General features: G+C 34.6%; 1 protein-coding gene across 4 annotated transcripts in view; it reads right to left on the bottom strand.

Moving 5' to 3' along the window:
- Positions 1-15891, bottom strand: part of LOC149575617 (uncharacterized) — a 268148-nt gene that overhangs the window by 92261 nt on the left and 159996 nt on the right. For 2 of the 4 annotated variants that reach the window (XM_089815382.1, XM_089815380.1), the window contains 4 exons: positions 7739-7874; positions 5896-5979; positions 5653-5709; positions 5452-5547 (listed from right to left, as the gene is read on the bottom strand). In XM_089815382.1, coding sequence (XP_089671508.1) covers positions 5452-5547; positions 5653-5709; positions 5896-5979; positions 7739-7874 — 373 coding nt within the window. The remainder of the gene's footprint in view (positions 1-5451; positions 5548-5652; positions 5710-5895; positions 5980-7738; positions 7875-15891) is intronic. The other 2 variants (XM_089815381.1, XM_089815383.1) reach the window with 1 other exon arrangement.

Here is a 15891-nt window from a genome sequence, read left to right as displayed (position 1 = left end):
AATTCTAAAGTTGTTCAATCAGCATATGAGAATGCAGTGAGGATCGAAGCCATATCAAAGACAACGGAGATTGCTGATCTTCCTACAGTGCGTGATGTCATTGTGAAATTCAAAGCATTAAGAAGCAATATTTAAGATTGTTATGTAATTTCTACTTCAAAGTTGTTTTAGATGCATTACATGATAAAGTGTAATTGCATGTAATGCGAATTGCATGTATGTAAAAGGTGTAATGCGAGTTGCATGTACAACTTCATGTAACCCTTTTAGTTTCTGTAGTTAGACTTGGTCAAAGTTTGTTGAGTTGCTCCCACTTTTTCCTCCCCCTTTTTCTCAACTTCTTTGCCTATATAAAGGAGTGCCCCCCTCATTGTAAAATCATCATTATCTTTATGCAAGAGAGCTCTGGAGAAATTGTGCCAGTAGAACTTTGTTTTTGTAGCACTATTTTGAGAGAAAGTGAATACAAAGGAGCATTTGAGACTTAACTTTGATTAAGTGAGATTGTTATTTGTGTGAATTGTAAGCTTTCTCTATAATTCATTCAAGTTACCTTTGTTTCGTACTATCTTTTGTCATTGATATTGTATCTTGTGATTGATAGAAAAGAGTTAAGAAACAATTGAATCCCGAGCTTTGACCAAGAACAATTGTGAAAATCCATAGCTAGAAGCTTTGTCTATAGCTTGCATTTTCATCTTGATTCGCAAAATAGTTAGATTGTTGTTACTTTTAGGAGTCTTTGTGCCCTAATTGTAAACATTTTACCACATAGAAGTACAACAAGACTTAGAGCCAAACTGGTACGTTTTGGCTAGCCTTTGAGTTAGTTAAAATTTATCGATATCACTGTTTCCAGCTCGTGATAGAAGTGTAATTAGAGATTCACCTTGCCCATTATTCGCCTTACGAATAAGTGGATCCTTTCTTGAAAGTTAAGAAGAAAGGATAATAGTAACACCCGGTTTATAAATCTCTCAATTTCTTGCTTACTTTGAGTTGATCCAAGGAACAATGAGAAGGGGGAGCCTTCCCTTTAAGGTAGGAGAGACTCTGTCTCACACGCTGTGGCTGGTCATCCTATTTTGCGACGGAATTTTTACCCAAAACTGTCGGTTGCAAAATATCCACCCAACATGTTCATAATAACATATGATTATGCTTCAATCCTCACTGATGGAGGCTTTTTCAGAGATATTCCATCTCTGCCTTGATACCCAATAGGCATTATAAATTTAAGAGCTGTTCCTTATCCTTACTTAGTGTTCCTCCAATCCTATTTGCCTTTTCCCGAAATTTTCTAGCGTCTTGAAATTCTACGTTGCTCCTAGCTAAGCTTAATATATGGTCTCTACTAGATGGTGACCTTGGAGATGTGTTTTACCTTTCTTGTGCTACTCCACAACCTGCTCTATACAACGTCCTTGTAGGTGCAATGAAGTAAGGATGATTGTTCAATGACAGGTCTTTGTATATTCCGCTTGCTAGGTAATCTGCTTCCTTCTATTCTGTCATCCTTATTCCATGTTTTCTACTGTCCCTCCTTTCCTTGAGCCGAACACTTAAATGTCCTTGCGTTGGCCAAAAGTCACGACCATCAAGACTGGTCATGACCCGTATTTCTTCATTCAATTCCTTAAACATATAGCATTGGTTATATGAAAGTTTTATAATGATTTTATGATATTTATTATATTTACAATAACATGTATAATATTGTGATATTGCTATCAGGATTTAACTGTGTGATTTTAAGTCAAACTCATTGACCCATGTTTCATGAGTAGTGATTCAACATGAATCCATCTCCCATGAGAATAAATGGAACACTTAGCACTCATTGGATCTAGGTGATGCTCATAGGGGTGAAGCATTGGGACTTCTCGAGAGGTCACCCATCCAAGTACTACTCTAGCTTGAGCGCGCTTAACTACAGAGTTTTCTCCATGGTTAAACCCAAAGTTTGCAACCCCATTTGCTTTTAAAACCTTCACCAAGTGTTGTGCCTTATGAACCATTCATTAGAAAGCCCCTTAAGCTCATCAATTGCTAAGTAGGAGAAGTTGGAAAGATAATCAAATGTGCAGCATTTACACATAGCTCAAAATGTGTGACATTTACACCATTGGAAAGATAATCAAATTATCTATCTTCAATTTTAAGAAGTATCTTCATTAAAGGTATTAGTGGAAGAGATGAGTTTCCTCAGTTTGATATATTGAAAGCTGATTGCATTCAAGAAAAATGTAGACTAGAAGCTAAAGGCAATGGACATTAAACTCATCATGAAGATGTAATGTTCCTATCTAGTAATCACCTTAGAAATCGAGTCTGATGATCCCGGAGGTGAAAACATGTTCGTGGGGGAAAAGAATGATAAGATCATGCGGTGATGAGGCACTAGGCTGTACGGTAGGGTAGTACAGGTCGTACAGTGTCAGACAACAAGCACACAAGAAGGTCGTACGGACAGTGCAATGGGTCGTACAATGGCTGGAGTGGGTCGTACGGTTGCTAGAGAGGTTCGTACGATTGCTGAGGTAGTCCGTACGGTGGTGAAGCAGAATGTCTATCATACGGTGGACACAACAAGGGTGGATGGTCTTACGGTAGGCCTAAATGGTTGTATGGTATGGTGATGGGTAGATGTACAGCGAGTTGTGTTAAGCCACTGTGACAGAAGGTGTGTGGATCTATATTCCATTCCATTTGTTGCAATATCTATATTCTGGTTCGAAACTTAACATGAAAGACCAGTCGAATTATTGTTTACCTATGGACTTCATTCAAATGGTCCGGATTGTGCAAATTGGTAGAAGTTTGGAAAAAATGGTCTTAGGCAGTCAATAATAAGAGATTGCAACAATAAGACAGATTGTGAGGCCAATTTCAGGGCAGCCGCACTCCTTTCTTAGGCCAATGTGTCCTTCCAACCTATGCATTCAGCCTTTAGAACAGATTGTACAGCATTTAAAGTTTCATTTCACCTCAAATTTGGTTGTCCAGTTGTAATCATGCATAGTATGATGATTTTGTAAGGATTCTGGCTAAGTCTTATAACCTACATTGGGTTTCCAGGTTTTCCTATGAGCTGCAATTTCATTTTTTTAAATCAATAATTGCAAATGAATGTGTTGTTAATGTTATTATCTATTAAATAAATAAAAGAATCTCTGCCAGACATTTGATACTATTTAGATTTCACTTCATGTATTGTCTGTCATTTGAAGATTCCAACATATTCATTCTCAAAAAAAGACAAAAAAATTTAAACACTGCAAAAACAATAAAAAACTCAGACAATAACAGGATTGGTTAGACGTTGAGCCAGCTGAGCTCATCATAACATTGATAATAAAAGCAAGTAAATTTTCGTTAGTTTGTTTGTCTACTCTCATGTGACATGTGAATTCAACTCTATTGGTGTGTACTATGTGAAATTTTAAGTTTTAGATTAATAACTTCTAAACATAAAAAATTGAACATGATTGCATAAGCAATAAGAATGGTGGTTGGAGGTTTGGGCTCAAGGGGCAATTTGTGGGGGTCTTGATTTTTATGATCATGAATCATCATTGGCCTATTACTTTCTTAGACTAGTTGTTTGATGGGGGTTTGGCAGCAATACCAAAACAAGGTTGATGGTACAACCCCTCACAAGGGTCTGGGGATGACAAAGAAAGATGTATAGGTTTAGATCTTGGGCGAGAGAGAGGAGAGTGAGATGAAGAGAGAGATAGGTCTATAGTTGAGGGAAGATAAATAATGTGAGATAGAGATGCCAAGAGAATGTTGATAGGAGCTTGTTGATTACTACAATTTGACTATGTATAGAAATCTATAAATTACCACCTAAAATATGCATTATAACTCCTAGACATCTAAAAATTTGTCATAAATCCTACCAATATATACATGAAATATAACTTAAGTATAAGAAATAATAAAATATTAGAGTTTGTCTATATTTTCTTGACTAAGAAAATGACATTGACTTGAAGACAAGGATGCCATTTTCACAAAAAATTCACCATTATTTTCTTTGAGACCGAGTTTCTAAGTGGGGGCTATAGTAGACTCCTAGGCATCCCTGAGATGGGCCATAAGACTCTCGAGAGTCCTTGGGACATCCCCAGTGTCCGAAGAGCCCCGGCAATGTTGGCAGGTCAGGGGCATCCCCCTACCATCCCCTCATCTCATAGATGTTTTTGAGGTGGAAACATGAAATTTGGGGGAAGGAGGGGGGGTATCCCCATGGGACATTGGTATTGAGCTTCTATATCATATATGACTAGTGCCTTATCAATGTTATCATATGAATAATGAAGTTTTCAATATTCTTAATATATCCCTTTTTAAACCGTCATCCCTTACCCTTCCTTAAAACATGACCTCTAAATATTAGCCTTTGAAACATGTCCCCTCATCCTCTACCATCCCCATCCTAGTAATTTGATGTCACATAAGAAAATTACCATTGCTAGACCATTTTAAAATAAGAAAGAGATAATAAAGAAATCTAACATCATTCGGGGCACTACTATAAGGCTAAAGGGCATATGATAATAGTTAAAAATGTTATCTATGCTATGGAAAAGCATGGACCAGAACCCACTCCAATGTTTTTCCATGCTAACACCTTGACTTACAATCAAGTGTAGCCATGTTAAAGATGCCTTACCCCAAAATTAAGTTGTTAAAGGCATGCTACTTGTTTAGGCCTAGTGTTGTTTCTTACCACCCAAGATCAATCTCCCACAGGGCTGTTAAACACACAAAATCCATGCCCCTATTGAACCATTAAATTAGTGGGTTTGGATAGGGTGTCCTAAAGAAAGGGAGAAAAGCCTATTTGCAGCCCAATTTACAAGGCCCGTTTAATACCCAGAATTTACTGATCAGGTTATGCATGTTATTTATTTTCTTGTAAATTCAAGAGACTGAATGATATTTAGGAAAAACAAAAACAATTACAAACAGACTAAACAACCTAAGATTATGGACATCTTATAGTTATTATAATGACAAAGTTAGATGTAATAATGTTTGAAGGGAATGGCCAAAAGTTAATTTGATATTTACAAAAGGTAAAGGTATCTACTGCAAAATAGAACAATGATAAGAAAGATTAATAGAATTGTACCAAGAATTTGTATACTACTAATACCGATTGTTTTATTGATTTTATATATTGCTTGTACTGAGTTGTAGATAAGCAAGTGTTTAGCAAAACTAGACAATGTTTCTCTGACTACGAGAGGCCAATTCAAACCACCTGATGGTTGCCAAAGAAACACAGCTGTTCGTAACCCCTGACAACTAATTGAAAATTGACAAGACATTATTACACAGCTGAGTACAACCAAATTGATAATAAATGACATGCATTTCATATTAACCAAAGATGACCACAGAGATCAAAAAACTTCTATGGGAAACCAGCTTACTCACAGATTCTAGAAGTTCTGAAACACGTGAAGTGTGTCCAGCAAGGGTAGTAACTCTTTTGTAAATGAGTACCAGTTGACCAATTGCATTGGATGTATTCTGCATATAAAAAATGGATTTAAATAGCATCAGGTGAAAAACTAAAAACTAAGCACATTAGCACTTGCCAAAGCTGATATCTGATCTGGCTAAATACTTGCTTACCATCAGAAGACGAATTGAGCGGACATATTCCTCTGTAGATAACTTGGAGTCAGACTGCTAAAAAACCAAAAAACAACACCCATTGAACCCATTTGACAATTTCTTGGTATGTGCTTGATACGATAGTGATTCCAAAAACAGTTAAAAAGAAGCATAGTTACAGATATATGGTTTCAAAATTTCAAGTTTTTTTCATTTTCCTTCTGCAGGTGCTTCAATTTGTGGAACAAGAGCTGTTTCTACCTCTTTGACAAAATAAAATGGTGCAGCAAAAACACAAAGGCCAATAATTGAAGCCAAATACTTGACAGCATAACCATCTGCCACCTGCAAATATTTATAAAACTTTGAAGTTGTTCATCAAGATATAGATTTATAGTTTATCTGAAACTATGAAATAGAATAATGATGGAAAACGAAAGCAATATACCGATGCATTTCCTAAGAAACTTGGAAATTCAAATTATAGACATTTCCGAAAGAGATTTCTGCATAATATAAATAAATAGAATTTGAACAATTACAAAGAATATTGAAAGACAATTTCTAATCATATATCTCAAACATTCACTTTTTATATCCAAGTCCAAGTATTTCAGAACTTAAACTTGTAAATTTCTGCCTGAGACAGATGGTTTTCTACACTAATCTCACTTGCAATTCTTCTGAGTTGGAACTCATTATCACGCTACCTAACATCAATTTTAAGAATTCTGCAATGTTATCTGTCAATCCATCAAAAAAATTTAACCTGCTTTTGATATTTTGGTTTGTAGGTTCAAAGCTTGGTCCCTCTTGGAGTTTCAGTGCTGTGATAATCTTAAGATGTAACAAATCTTGTATGATCAGTCCATTAGATGAACAACTTCCAAAAGAACATCCATGACAAATCCTCCATTGAATTTAAAAGAACAGCAAGAACAATAAGTTTACAATGAATCCTGATAACCAAGTGAATGAAATAATTGTGCATGACCTGAACTCATCAACACAACTATAGAACCTTTATCCTTGGGCAAGAAGCACACATATCAGAACAAAGATTCTGCATTGAGCTACCATCTGAAAACATAAGCAGGTGACAGACCTAAATTATTAGAAACAAATGCTTTGAATGTTGAGAACAAAAGGGAACTACTGACAAAGAGTGAGACAAGAACTCAAAAAATAAAAAATTTATTTTAAAATTTAATGATATTCTCGCCCAGTATCACTTGAAACGATATATGAGTTTGGATCCCTTCTGGCCAGGTTCCACGGGAAATATTGGTTTCACCATTAGTGCCAGTTGATTTTGATAGAAATATTGTTGGTTATACTATTGATTGAGATAGATAATTGATCTGACATAGAACTTATCAGTTGCTCCTACAAAAGAGATTTTTGTTGTTAATTAGCTCTAAAACAAAGCAAACTATGTAATTGAATAAATTCAACCTCATTTTAATAAATGCTATTTGTCTAGCTGCCCATTTTAGCATCTTTGCCCCTTGGTAGTAGGCTACAGTAGTCTTTTCTTTAACTGTTCAATTGTCACAGTTTAAAATGATTGCATCATTATAAGCCCTTCAGAACCTGGTCTAGGGTGGACCTTGAGAGGCAATGCATGGAATATATTGATAGTGGATACAAGGTCTAGCAAAGGCATAGGAAAGAAAATTACCAGCATGGGCAGTCTCTGTAGCTGGCAGTATATCATACTAATGCCTACCAATAGATCAACCCTGATCTGACTATGCATCTCAAAACTACCTTTCCATTAATATTTAGTTCTTTGTCAAAAGACACGATAGATAATAAAATAGCTGCCAACATAGATTTCATTCCTGATGATTAGACATAAGAATAGATAGCACTTCCATGATAAATTGATAGAACTATTAAAATGATCTAACTGAGACATAACCAAAAATATTACCTTATCCGCACTTATTAAAGATATCACCAAACGAAAATATCAAATTACGAGTTTTAAAATTTTTAAGATATAATCTTTTCAAAGAAAAAGAAGTTCTAGGTGTTGATTCCTATAACTTATAAACATACAGTTTTATGGTTAAATGAAAGAACACTATTCAAGACTAACCTGCTGGAGAAATCTTTGTACAGAGAACAGTTGTGAATGCCAAATTAATCTATGCAGATGATCATTCAGAATTTTGCACTCTGTGACTCCTCCAGGTGGATCATTAAAAGCTATCTCTTCAGCATGTGCAACAATTCTACGGGAAAGAATAGAATAAACCTATTAGTTATGTGAATGAGCAGGAGAACTAGTTTCATCATCAATACAAAGTTAATGACATTATAGTGAGCAAATGCTCATCTAACGCACCAGACAAGCAGAGTACAACTCTCATTTTTCATACTTTTCCATGTATGGTAAATAAACAGCTGGACGGTCATGGTCTATTTAACTGCAGATATTTTCATGTCCAGATCTTAATGCTAAAAATATATTGAAACTTCATCAAGATGTTAATTGATTATCCTTGTGGACAACTAAATTGTAAAATTAGCACAAGGATAATGAAGGACAAAGGTAGCGAAGATAGGATCTTTTCATGTTAATTGATTTCTACAAAAGAAAAGGTTGAAGGAAGATTCAAGTAGGAGAAGATTTGAAGCTGGTTACTGAAGCCATGAAAGGTAGGGGATACCAAAATTATCTTTTGGACACCATTCTTTCAGGGGCTAGGATAGTAGTTTTCTCCTTTGATAATGTTGAGCCAATAATATTCACCACTCTGACCAACATGTCGAAAAATAGAAATGCTAACAATTGGCCCAGTTAGTGCCCAAAAATAACTTACTAAATCTAGTATGGGAAAACTCATCTGAAATCACTCCTAAAAAGGGTGATATGCTCATCTTAACTGTCAGAACCTAGATAATCATTTGATCTTGTCATCTTACTGTATCAACCAGCTCCAAAGTTCCCTAACTCAAACTCATTAGCCTACAGAAACCCAACCGAAGAGGCTAATAATCTGCCATACTAAACAGGTTAAGAAGAGGACATTATGCAACAAAAGCCCATTTCCATCTGTTATTTTAGTTTGCTAAGGATAAGTTCATCCTTTGTAATTTGTATTTATTTATGACATGATGATATGTTCACTTATCTATATATTTTCATATATATAAATTGCCTTATACATATTCATCGGATGGCAGTCATATTATATCAATTTAATATTGATTGATTACCGGTCAGGGTTTTTGGTAAGAATCAAATCTTATGTTTTGTGTCCCATCGAGAGTCACGTGCCCGATGGGACGTGATGACTCCTTTCTTTTAAAAACTTATATATATATATATATATATATATATATATATATATATATATATATATATATCACCTTTTGACCTGTGGTAATAGCAAGGAAAACACGTACATTTATCAAGTCTTCTCTGGTCTATCCCGTGATAAGATTCAAGGTGCATTAAAGTATACTGTGAAACTTAAGATAATTTACATTGAGTTATTTTGAGTTAAATATAAGGTTGTAATATTGCTTATATCACCTAAATTGTAAAAGGCAATATTATTTATCTAAAGATTAGTTACAAAGTCTGAATATTTCAACATGGTATCAGAGCGGGCCTGAGAATCGATCCGATTCAGACTTATCTATAGTACACCCAAATATTCTCTAAATTCGTTAAATTAAAATGGTGAGTAGTATGAGAATAGAAGATAGACTAGAAGGTGATTCAGACTTTGCAGGATGGAAATTGTGGATGAAATTAACCTTAAAGGAGAACAGGTTAAAGCAATTTATTGAAAACTTTGAACCACCCAAAGGAAGTGATGAATTGGCAAAATGGGAAAACGATAACACCAAAGCCATGAAGTTACTTGTGGATGGTGTTAAAACTCATTTACTCCCAATCATAGCAGAGCTAGACACAGCATATGAAATGTATAAAGCTCTTGAAGATACGTTTGAAATCAACAATACCATCTGGATTATCACATTTAGAGACAAACTCTCTAATATCAAGATGAATAAAGGAGAAACAATATCTTTGTATTTTATGAGGATAACTGAGTTAAGAAATCAATTGTCTACAATAGGTCACATTTGTCATGGCAAGGAGCTAACCATAATGGCTTTAAAAGGTCTACCAGCATCTTGGGATACATTCAGACAAGGAGTAGGCTCTCGATCCAAGTTACCTAAACTTGACAAACTCAAAGCAGATTGCATACAAGAGGAATGTATGTTAATATCTTGAGGCATAGGTATCTCCTCTACAAAAGAAGACACACAAGCTCTTTCAACTCAAGTAAATCAAAGAAAGAAGAAACAAAAATTTATAGGAAAAAGAAGGCAACCAGACTTCTCCAAAATGCAATGCTTCAGATGTGATAAATATGGACATCCAGCATCAATATGTCCTGATAGGCTAAAACAACAAGCCATATTTGCTCAAGTCAACAATTCAAAAGAAAATTCGGAAAATAATGCCTTCTATTCAGCCCTCTCTAGTGAAGTATCAAACAGATCAAACACCTGGGTAATTGATAGTGGAGCTCCCCGTCATATCACTAGTTTCAAAGAACAATTTGATTTAATTAAAGAAGACTATGTTGATGATGTAACCATTGGAGATGACACAAGCTATCCAGTAAAAGGCATTGGGACTTGTACTACAAAACTAAAATTAGGAACTTCAATTGAACTGAATAAAGTTCTTTATGTACCCGGTATAAAGAAAAATTTGATGTCAATATCTACACTTGAAGATGAAGGATATCGAGTTGCATTTATGGAGGGTAAAGTTTTAGCCTGGCCCAAGAATTCAAATATAAAGAATACTTACAAAATTGGCTCTAGACATGGTTGCCTATACAAGCTAAACTCAAACTCTCCTACTACTCTAATTGATGACTCTGTCAAAGAAAGTGAAATATGCATAGGAGACTAGGTCATTTTCATTTCTGAGGATTACCTTCACTTGAGAAAATTGTAACAAGGTTACCCAAACTACACCCTAATAATGAAAGCACCTGTAAAGGTTGTTCTTTATGGAAGAATTCTAAATCTACCTTTTGTAATAGTGAAAGAAAAACCGAATAAGTATTAGACCTTGTGCACTCCAACCTATGTGGACCTATGTCTATTTCTTCTCTAGGAAGTTTCTCCTCCTACATCATCTTTGTCGATGATCATTCTGGAAAGACATGGATCTACCTTCTTAAATGCAAAGAATTTGAAGAGATTTTGAATAAGTTTAAAGAATTCAAAGCCCTTGTAGAAAACCAATCTAGTAAGAAAATTAAAACTCTAAGAACTGATAATGGTAAGGAATATTCTTCAAATATTTTAAAATATTATAGCAAAAATGTTGGGATTAAAAGGGAGTTCTCAGTACTTTACGATCCATAACAAATGGGGTAGCAGAATGAAAGAACAAAACTATTGTACAATCCGCTAAAGACATTATTCATGATTAAAACTTAGGAACCTTTCTTTGGGGTGAAGCCTCTAACGCTGTTGTTTATATTCAAAATAGATGTCCCCACTCTCATCTTGATCATAAAACTCCTAAAGAAGCATTTTCTAGGAAGAAACCTGATCTTAGTCACCTAAGAATATTTGGGTGCCCTGTCTTTATTCACATTCCAAAAGAGAAAAGGTCTAAAATGGAACAGACAGGAAAAAGAGGAATCTTTGTATGATATACTACAACTTCTAAAACATATCACATATACATACCTAGGCAAAGAAATATTGAATTGAGTAGAGATGTAATATTCAATGAAGACACTACGTACAAAAGATCGAAATTTGAAACTGAATCAAATGATGAAGAAAACATAGAAGAAGCATCCTCAGAGATTGAGAGGGAGAATCAAGCAGAAGAAGACAATCCTTCTAAACATATGGATCTGACTTCCAAAGAAAAGAAGTGACCACTATGGACCAAAAAACTAATGGAAGAAAATAGTACAGCTCCTTCAGAATCCATCATAGAAAGAAGACGTCCAAATATATTTTTGAGTTATACTGCACTCATGAGTGAACTATCAAATTTTGAACCCTCAAATGTAAGAGATGCCATGAAACAACAAAACTAGAAAGATGCCATGACTGAAGAACCATGTTTAGGATATTGTTCCTAGACCCAAAAATAAATCAGTCGTATCTTCAAAATGGTTATTCAAAATTAAACATGTTGTAGATGGAAGCATTGAAAAATATAAAGCCAGGTTTGTTGCAAGAGGATTCTCTCAAAAAGAAGGAATCGACTATGAAGAAACTTTTGCTTCGGTAGGCAGATATACTTCTATTAGAACTATTATAGCCATTGTGCCTCTAAAGGATGGAAAATTCATCAAATGGATGTCAAGACCACTTTTTTGAATGGAGTCATAGAAGAAGAAGTGTATCTTGAGCAACTTGAAGAATTTGTTGTACATGACCAACAGTCACATGTTTGCAAATTAAAAAAATCATTGTATGGATTAAAACAAGCTCCCTGAGCTTGGTATGAACGAATGGACCATCATTTAACTAAACTTAGATTCACTAAAAATAATGCAAATCCTAACCTGTATTTCAAAATACAAGGTGATATGTTGATTCTAGTATTATATGTGGATGATCTATTGATTACAGGAGAAGATCATCTCATTACAAACTACAAACAATATCTAGCATCTAAATTTGACATGAAGGATCTAGAACTTCTACACTATTTTCTTGGACTAGAAGTGCGGCAACATACTAATGAGATAATTCTAAATCAAGGGAAGTATACACTGGATATACTTAAAACACTTTGGAATGTTGGAAAGCAAACCCGTGAAGACTCCTATGGAAACAAATTTGCAGAAGCTGAAAGAAGCTACTAAAAATTTTGAGAATGTTGATAACTTGATCCTACTCTCTATCAAAAAATTATTGGAACCCTAATGTACTTGGTAAATACAAGACCTAACATTTGTTACGCAATAAATGCCCGAAATTACTTTGTGTGAATCTAAAAAAGTTCATCTAGTAGCTGCAAAACATATCCTCAAGTACATCGGGATGTTGTTTTACTTTGGGATCAGCAATGATATCATGGTTCAATAGAAAATGGTCATCTGCAGCTCAAAGAACTAATGAAGCAGAATATATAGCGGCATCCATGGGAGCTCGAGAAGTAGTATGGTTGAGAAAGCTTCTAGTTGGATTGTTTGGAAAGCATCTACCTCCTACCACTATCTATTGTGATAACCAGAGCATCAAACTCTCCCTAAATCAAGTATTTCATAATAGATCTAAACATATTGAGATACCTTATTCACTATGTACGAGACATGGTTGAAAATAATGTGATCAAACTGGAATACGTCAATACAGAGAATCAGACTACCGACATTCTTACTAAATCTCCTGCTGTGACAAAAGTGAAACAATTTTGTAAAGAGCTTGGTATGATTGAAAATTCTGAGAAAATATCTCAGAAAGCTTGATTATTGTACATTGAATATATATATATATTGCAAATTGTTATGAACCCTATGTAAGTCATAAGGAAGTGATGACTTTCAAATGAGTTCACTTATAATTGGAAAAGTTATTGAAAGGTGACAATCTTACAATAACTTGTATCATGATATACATTTTGTGAAAATGTTTTCATGAAAGGCTTTAGCTTATAAATCAACAACTCGGTGTTAGATGTCATTGATTGACTATCTACAAGTTGCTTGTATAGATTTATTTTCGGTACTTGGTGAATATCATGCCTTGTGTTCTGATAGGCCATTACAACATTTTGAGAACTTGGTGAATATCATTTAGTTGATGTTCTGATAGGCCATTGCTTGGAGTACTTGGTGAATATCACTTGATTGATATTCTAATAGGCCAATGCTCAAAGTTTAAAATGATATCAAAAGTGTAATTGGTGAGAGTCATGAGTTGACATTCAGATAGGCCAATACCCATATGATATCATTTAAAGAAGTCTTCTAATCAAAGATTTCTTGAGTTGTGTTCTTGTGTTTATACTTCTAAACTAAGAGGGAGTGTTAATGTTTTAGTTTGCTAAGGATAAGTTCATCCTTTGTAATTTGTATTTATTTATGACATGATGATATGTTTACTTATCTATATATTTTCTATATATATAAATTGCCTTATACATATTCATCAGATGGCAGTCATAATATATCAATTAAATATTGATTGATTACCAGTCAGGGTTTTTGGTAAGTATCAAATCTTATGTTTTGTGTCCCATTGAGAGTCACGAGCCCAATGGGACGTGACTCCAAGTCCTTTCTTTTAAAAACTTATAAAATATATCACCTTTTGACCTATGGTAATTGCAAGGAAAACACATACATTTATCAAGTCTTCTCCAGTCTATCCCGTGATCAAATTCAAGGTGTATTAAAGTATAGCGTGAAACTCAAGATAATTTACAAAGAGATATTTTGAGTTAAGTATAAGGTTGTAATATTGCTTATATCACCTATATTGTAAAAGGCAATATTACTTATCTAAAGATTAGTTACAAAGTCTAAATATTTCAACACCATCAATGGCAGTTATAGTGAAGAAGGACAAGACAATGCGAATGTACATTGATTATAGAACGCTTAATAAGAAATCAATAAAAAGATAGATATCACATTTCTTGAATTGATGTGATGACTAATGATGCTATTTTTCAAAGATAAGTTTTGAGATCAAGCTATAATCAAATACGGATGAAGGGAGAGGACATGGAGAACACAACATTTACATGCAACTTTGGACGCTTTGAGTTTTTGGTGATGACCTTTGGTTTGACAAATGTACCATCTACTTTTCAAAGTTGTATGAATTAGATATTTGCAAAACAATTAAAGAAATTTGTGTTGATATTTTTTATGACATCCTCATTTCAAGTAAAACATGGGAAGAGCATGAAGCATCTTGAGGAGGTTTTGAGCATAATGAAGAGTGAGTCTCTATATGTTAAGGAGTCCAAATGTGATTTTCGTAAAGCAGAGGTTCTCTACCTTGGTAACATCATTAGTAGAAATCGGCTAAGAGTCTTGAGTCCCAAATTGGTTCAGCCTTGCCAAGTCCATGCCAAATCCAAGTGTAGAAACTTTGCTCCATGAATTTCATTACTAGGCTACCTGAGGTACGAATCTGCATATATGTTGTGATTGATAAATTAACCAAATTTGCAAATTGCTTTGCAACTTCGATGGCATATATTGTAGCACAACTAGCTGATTTATTCTTCAAAAAGACTTTCAAATTACATGGGATGCCTAAAAGAATAGTTGATGCAGGGGCATCCGAAGGTCAAGGTTGTTGACTCAGATGTGGGTTTTGGTCAAGAATTACTTCTAGGGGTCATAACTTTTGACTCAGATGTGGGTTTTGGTCAAGAATTACTTCTAGGGGTCATAACTTTTGACTCAGATGTGGGTTTTGGCTGAAATTTTGCAGGCAATTGCGTGAGGAAGAGTTATTTGGATTGCTGATGAGCTCAGCTCGACAGGTGGCCATTTCGACATTTTTCCAAGAGCCTAAAATATCGTCTTGACCTCCAAATTTGGCTTTTTGTGTTTTTTCCAATTTTTTTCAAAAGTTGTTTTTGTAATAAATCCAAAATCATATTTTTTATTTCGTTCATTAGTTGGCAATTCATCTTGCCTTAGTTGGGGGCTTTTCTTGGGAAAAATCAGGATTCGTAGGATGATTTTTTAAAAATTACCAAAAATGAAAAAATCCATTTTTCCTGAAAATAAACCAAATATGGTAATTTTTGGAATTGTAATAAGTAGGTGTTTTATTTCATTGTAGAGGCAGAGTAGAGTTGTGAAATTTTTCATGAAGAATTATGGCATTCTGAAACATCTATAGTGTGTCAATTTCTAATTTATTCTTTGACAGGATTGGGTTACATAAATAGTGATTGATAACGACACTTTCCTAAGCCTCTTTTGGCAAGATCTTTCCAAATTGAGTGGGACTGAGCTCACTCCTAGCATGAGCTACCACCCATAAACAAACAAACAAACAGAGACAATAAAGAAATGGGTGGAAGGGTATCTTAGAAACTATGTGGGTAACTTAGAAACTATGTTTAGCATAGTGTAGAGCTTGGATTAAATGGTTGCACCTTGGTGAGCATTGCTACAATATTATCACATGTCCATCAGGATGTCACTAATCATGTCATTTTATGGGTATGAAGCACCCAAATTCATGGATTTGCTAGTTGGGGATAGC

Source organism: Cupressus sempervirens, chromosome 2 (genome assembly GCF_028749045.1).
Source record: "Cupressus sempervirens isolate cs-2001-9-10 chromosome 2, ASM2874904v1, whole genome shotgun sequence".
Classification (NCBI taxonomy): domain Eukaryota; kingdom Viridiplantae; phylum Streptophyta; class Pinopsida; order Cupressales; family Cupressaceae; genus Cupressus; species Cupressus sempervirens.
This window is presented reverse-complemented; position numbering and strand designations above follow the sequence as displayed.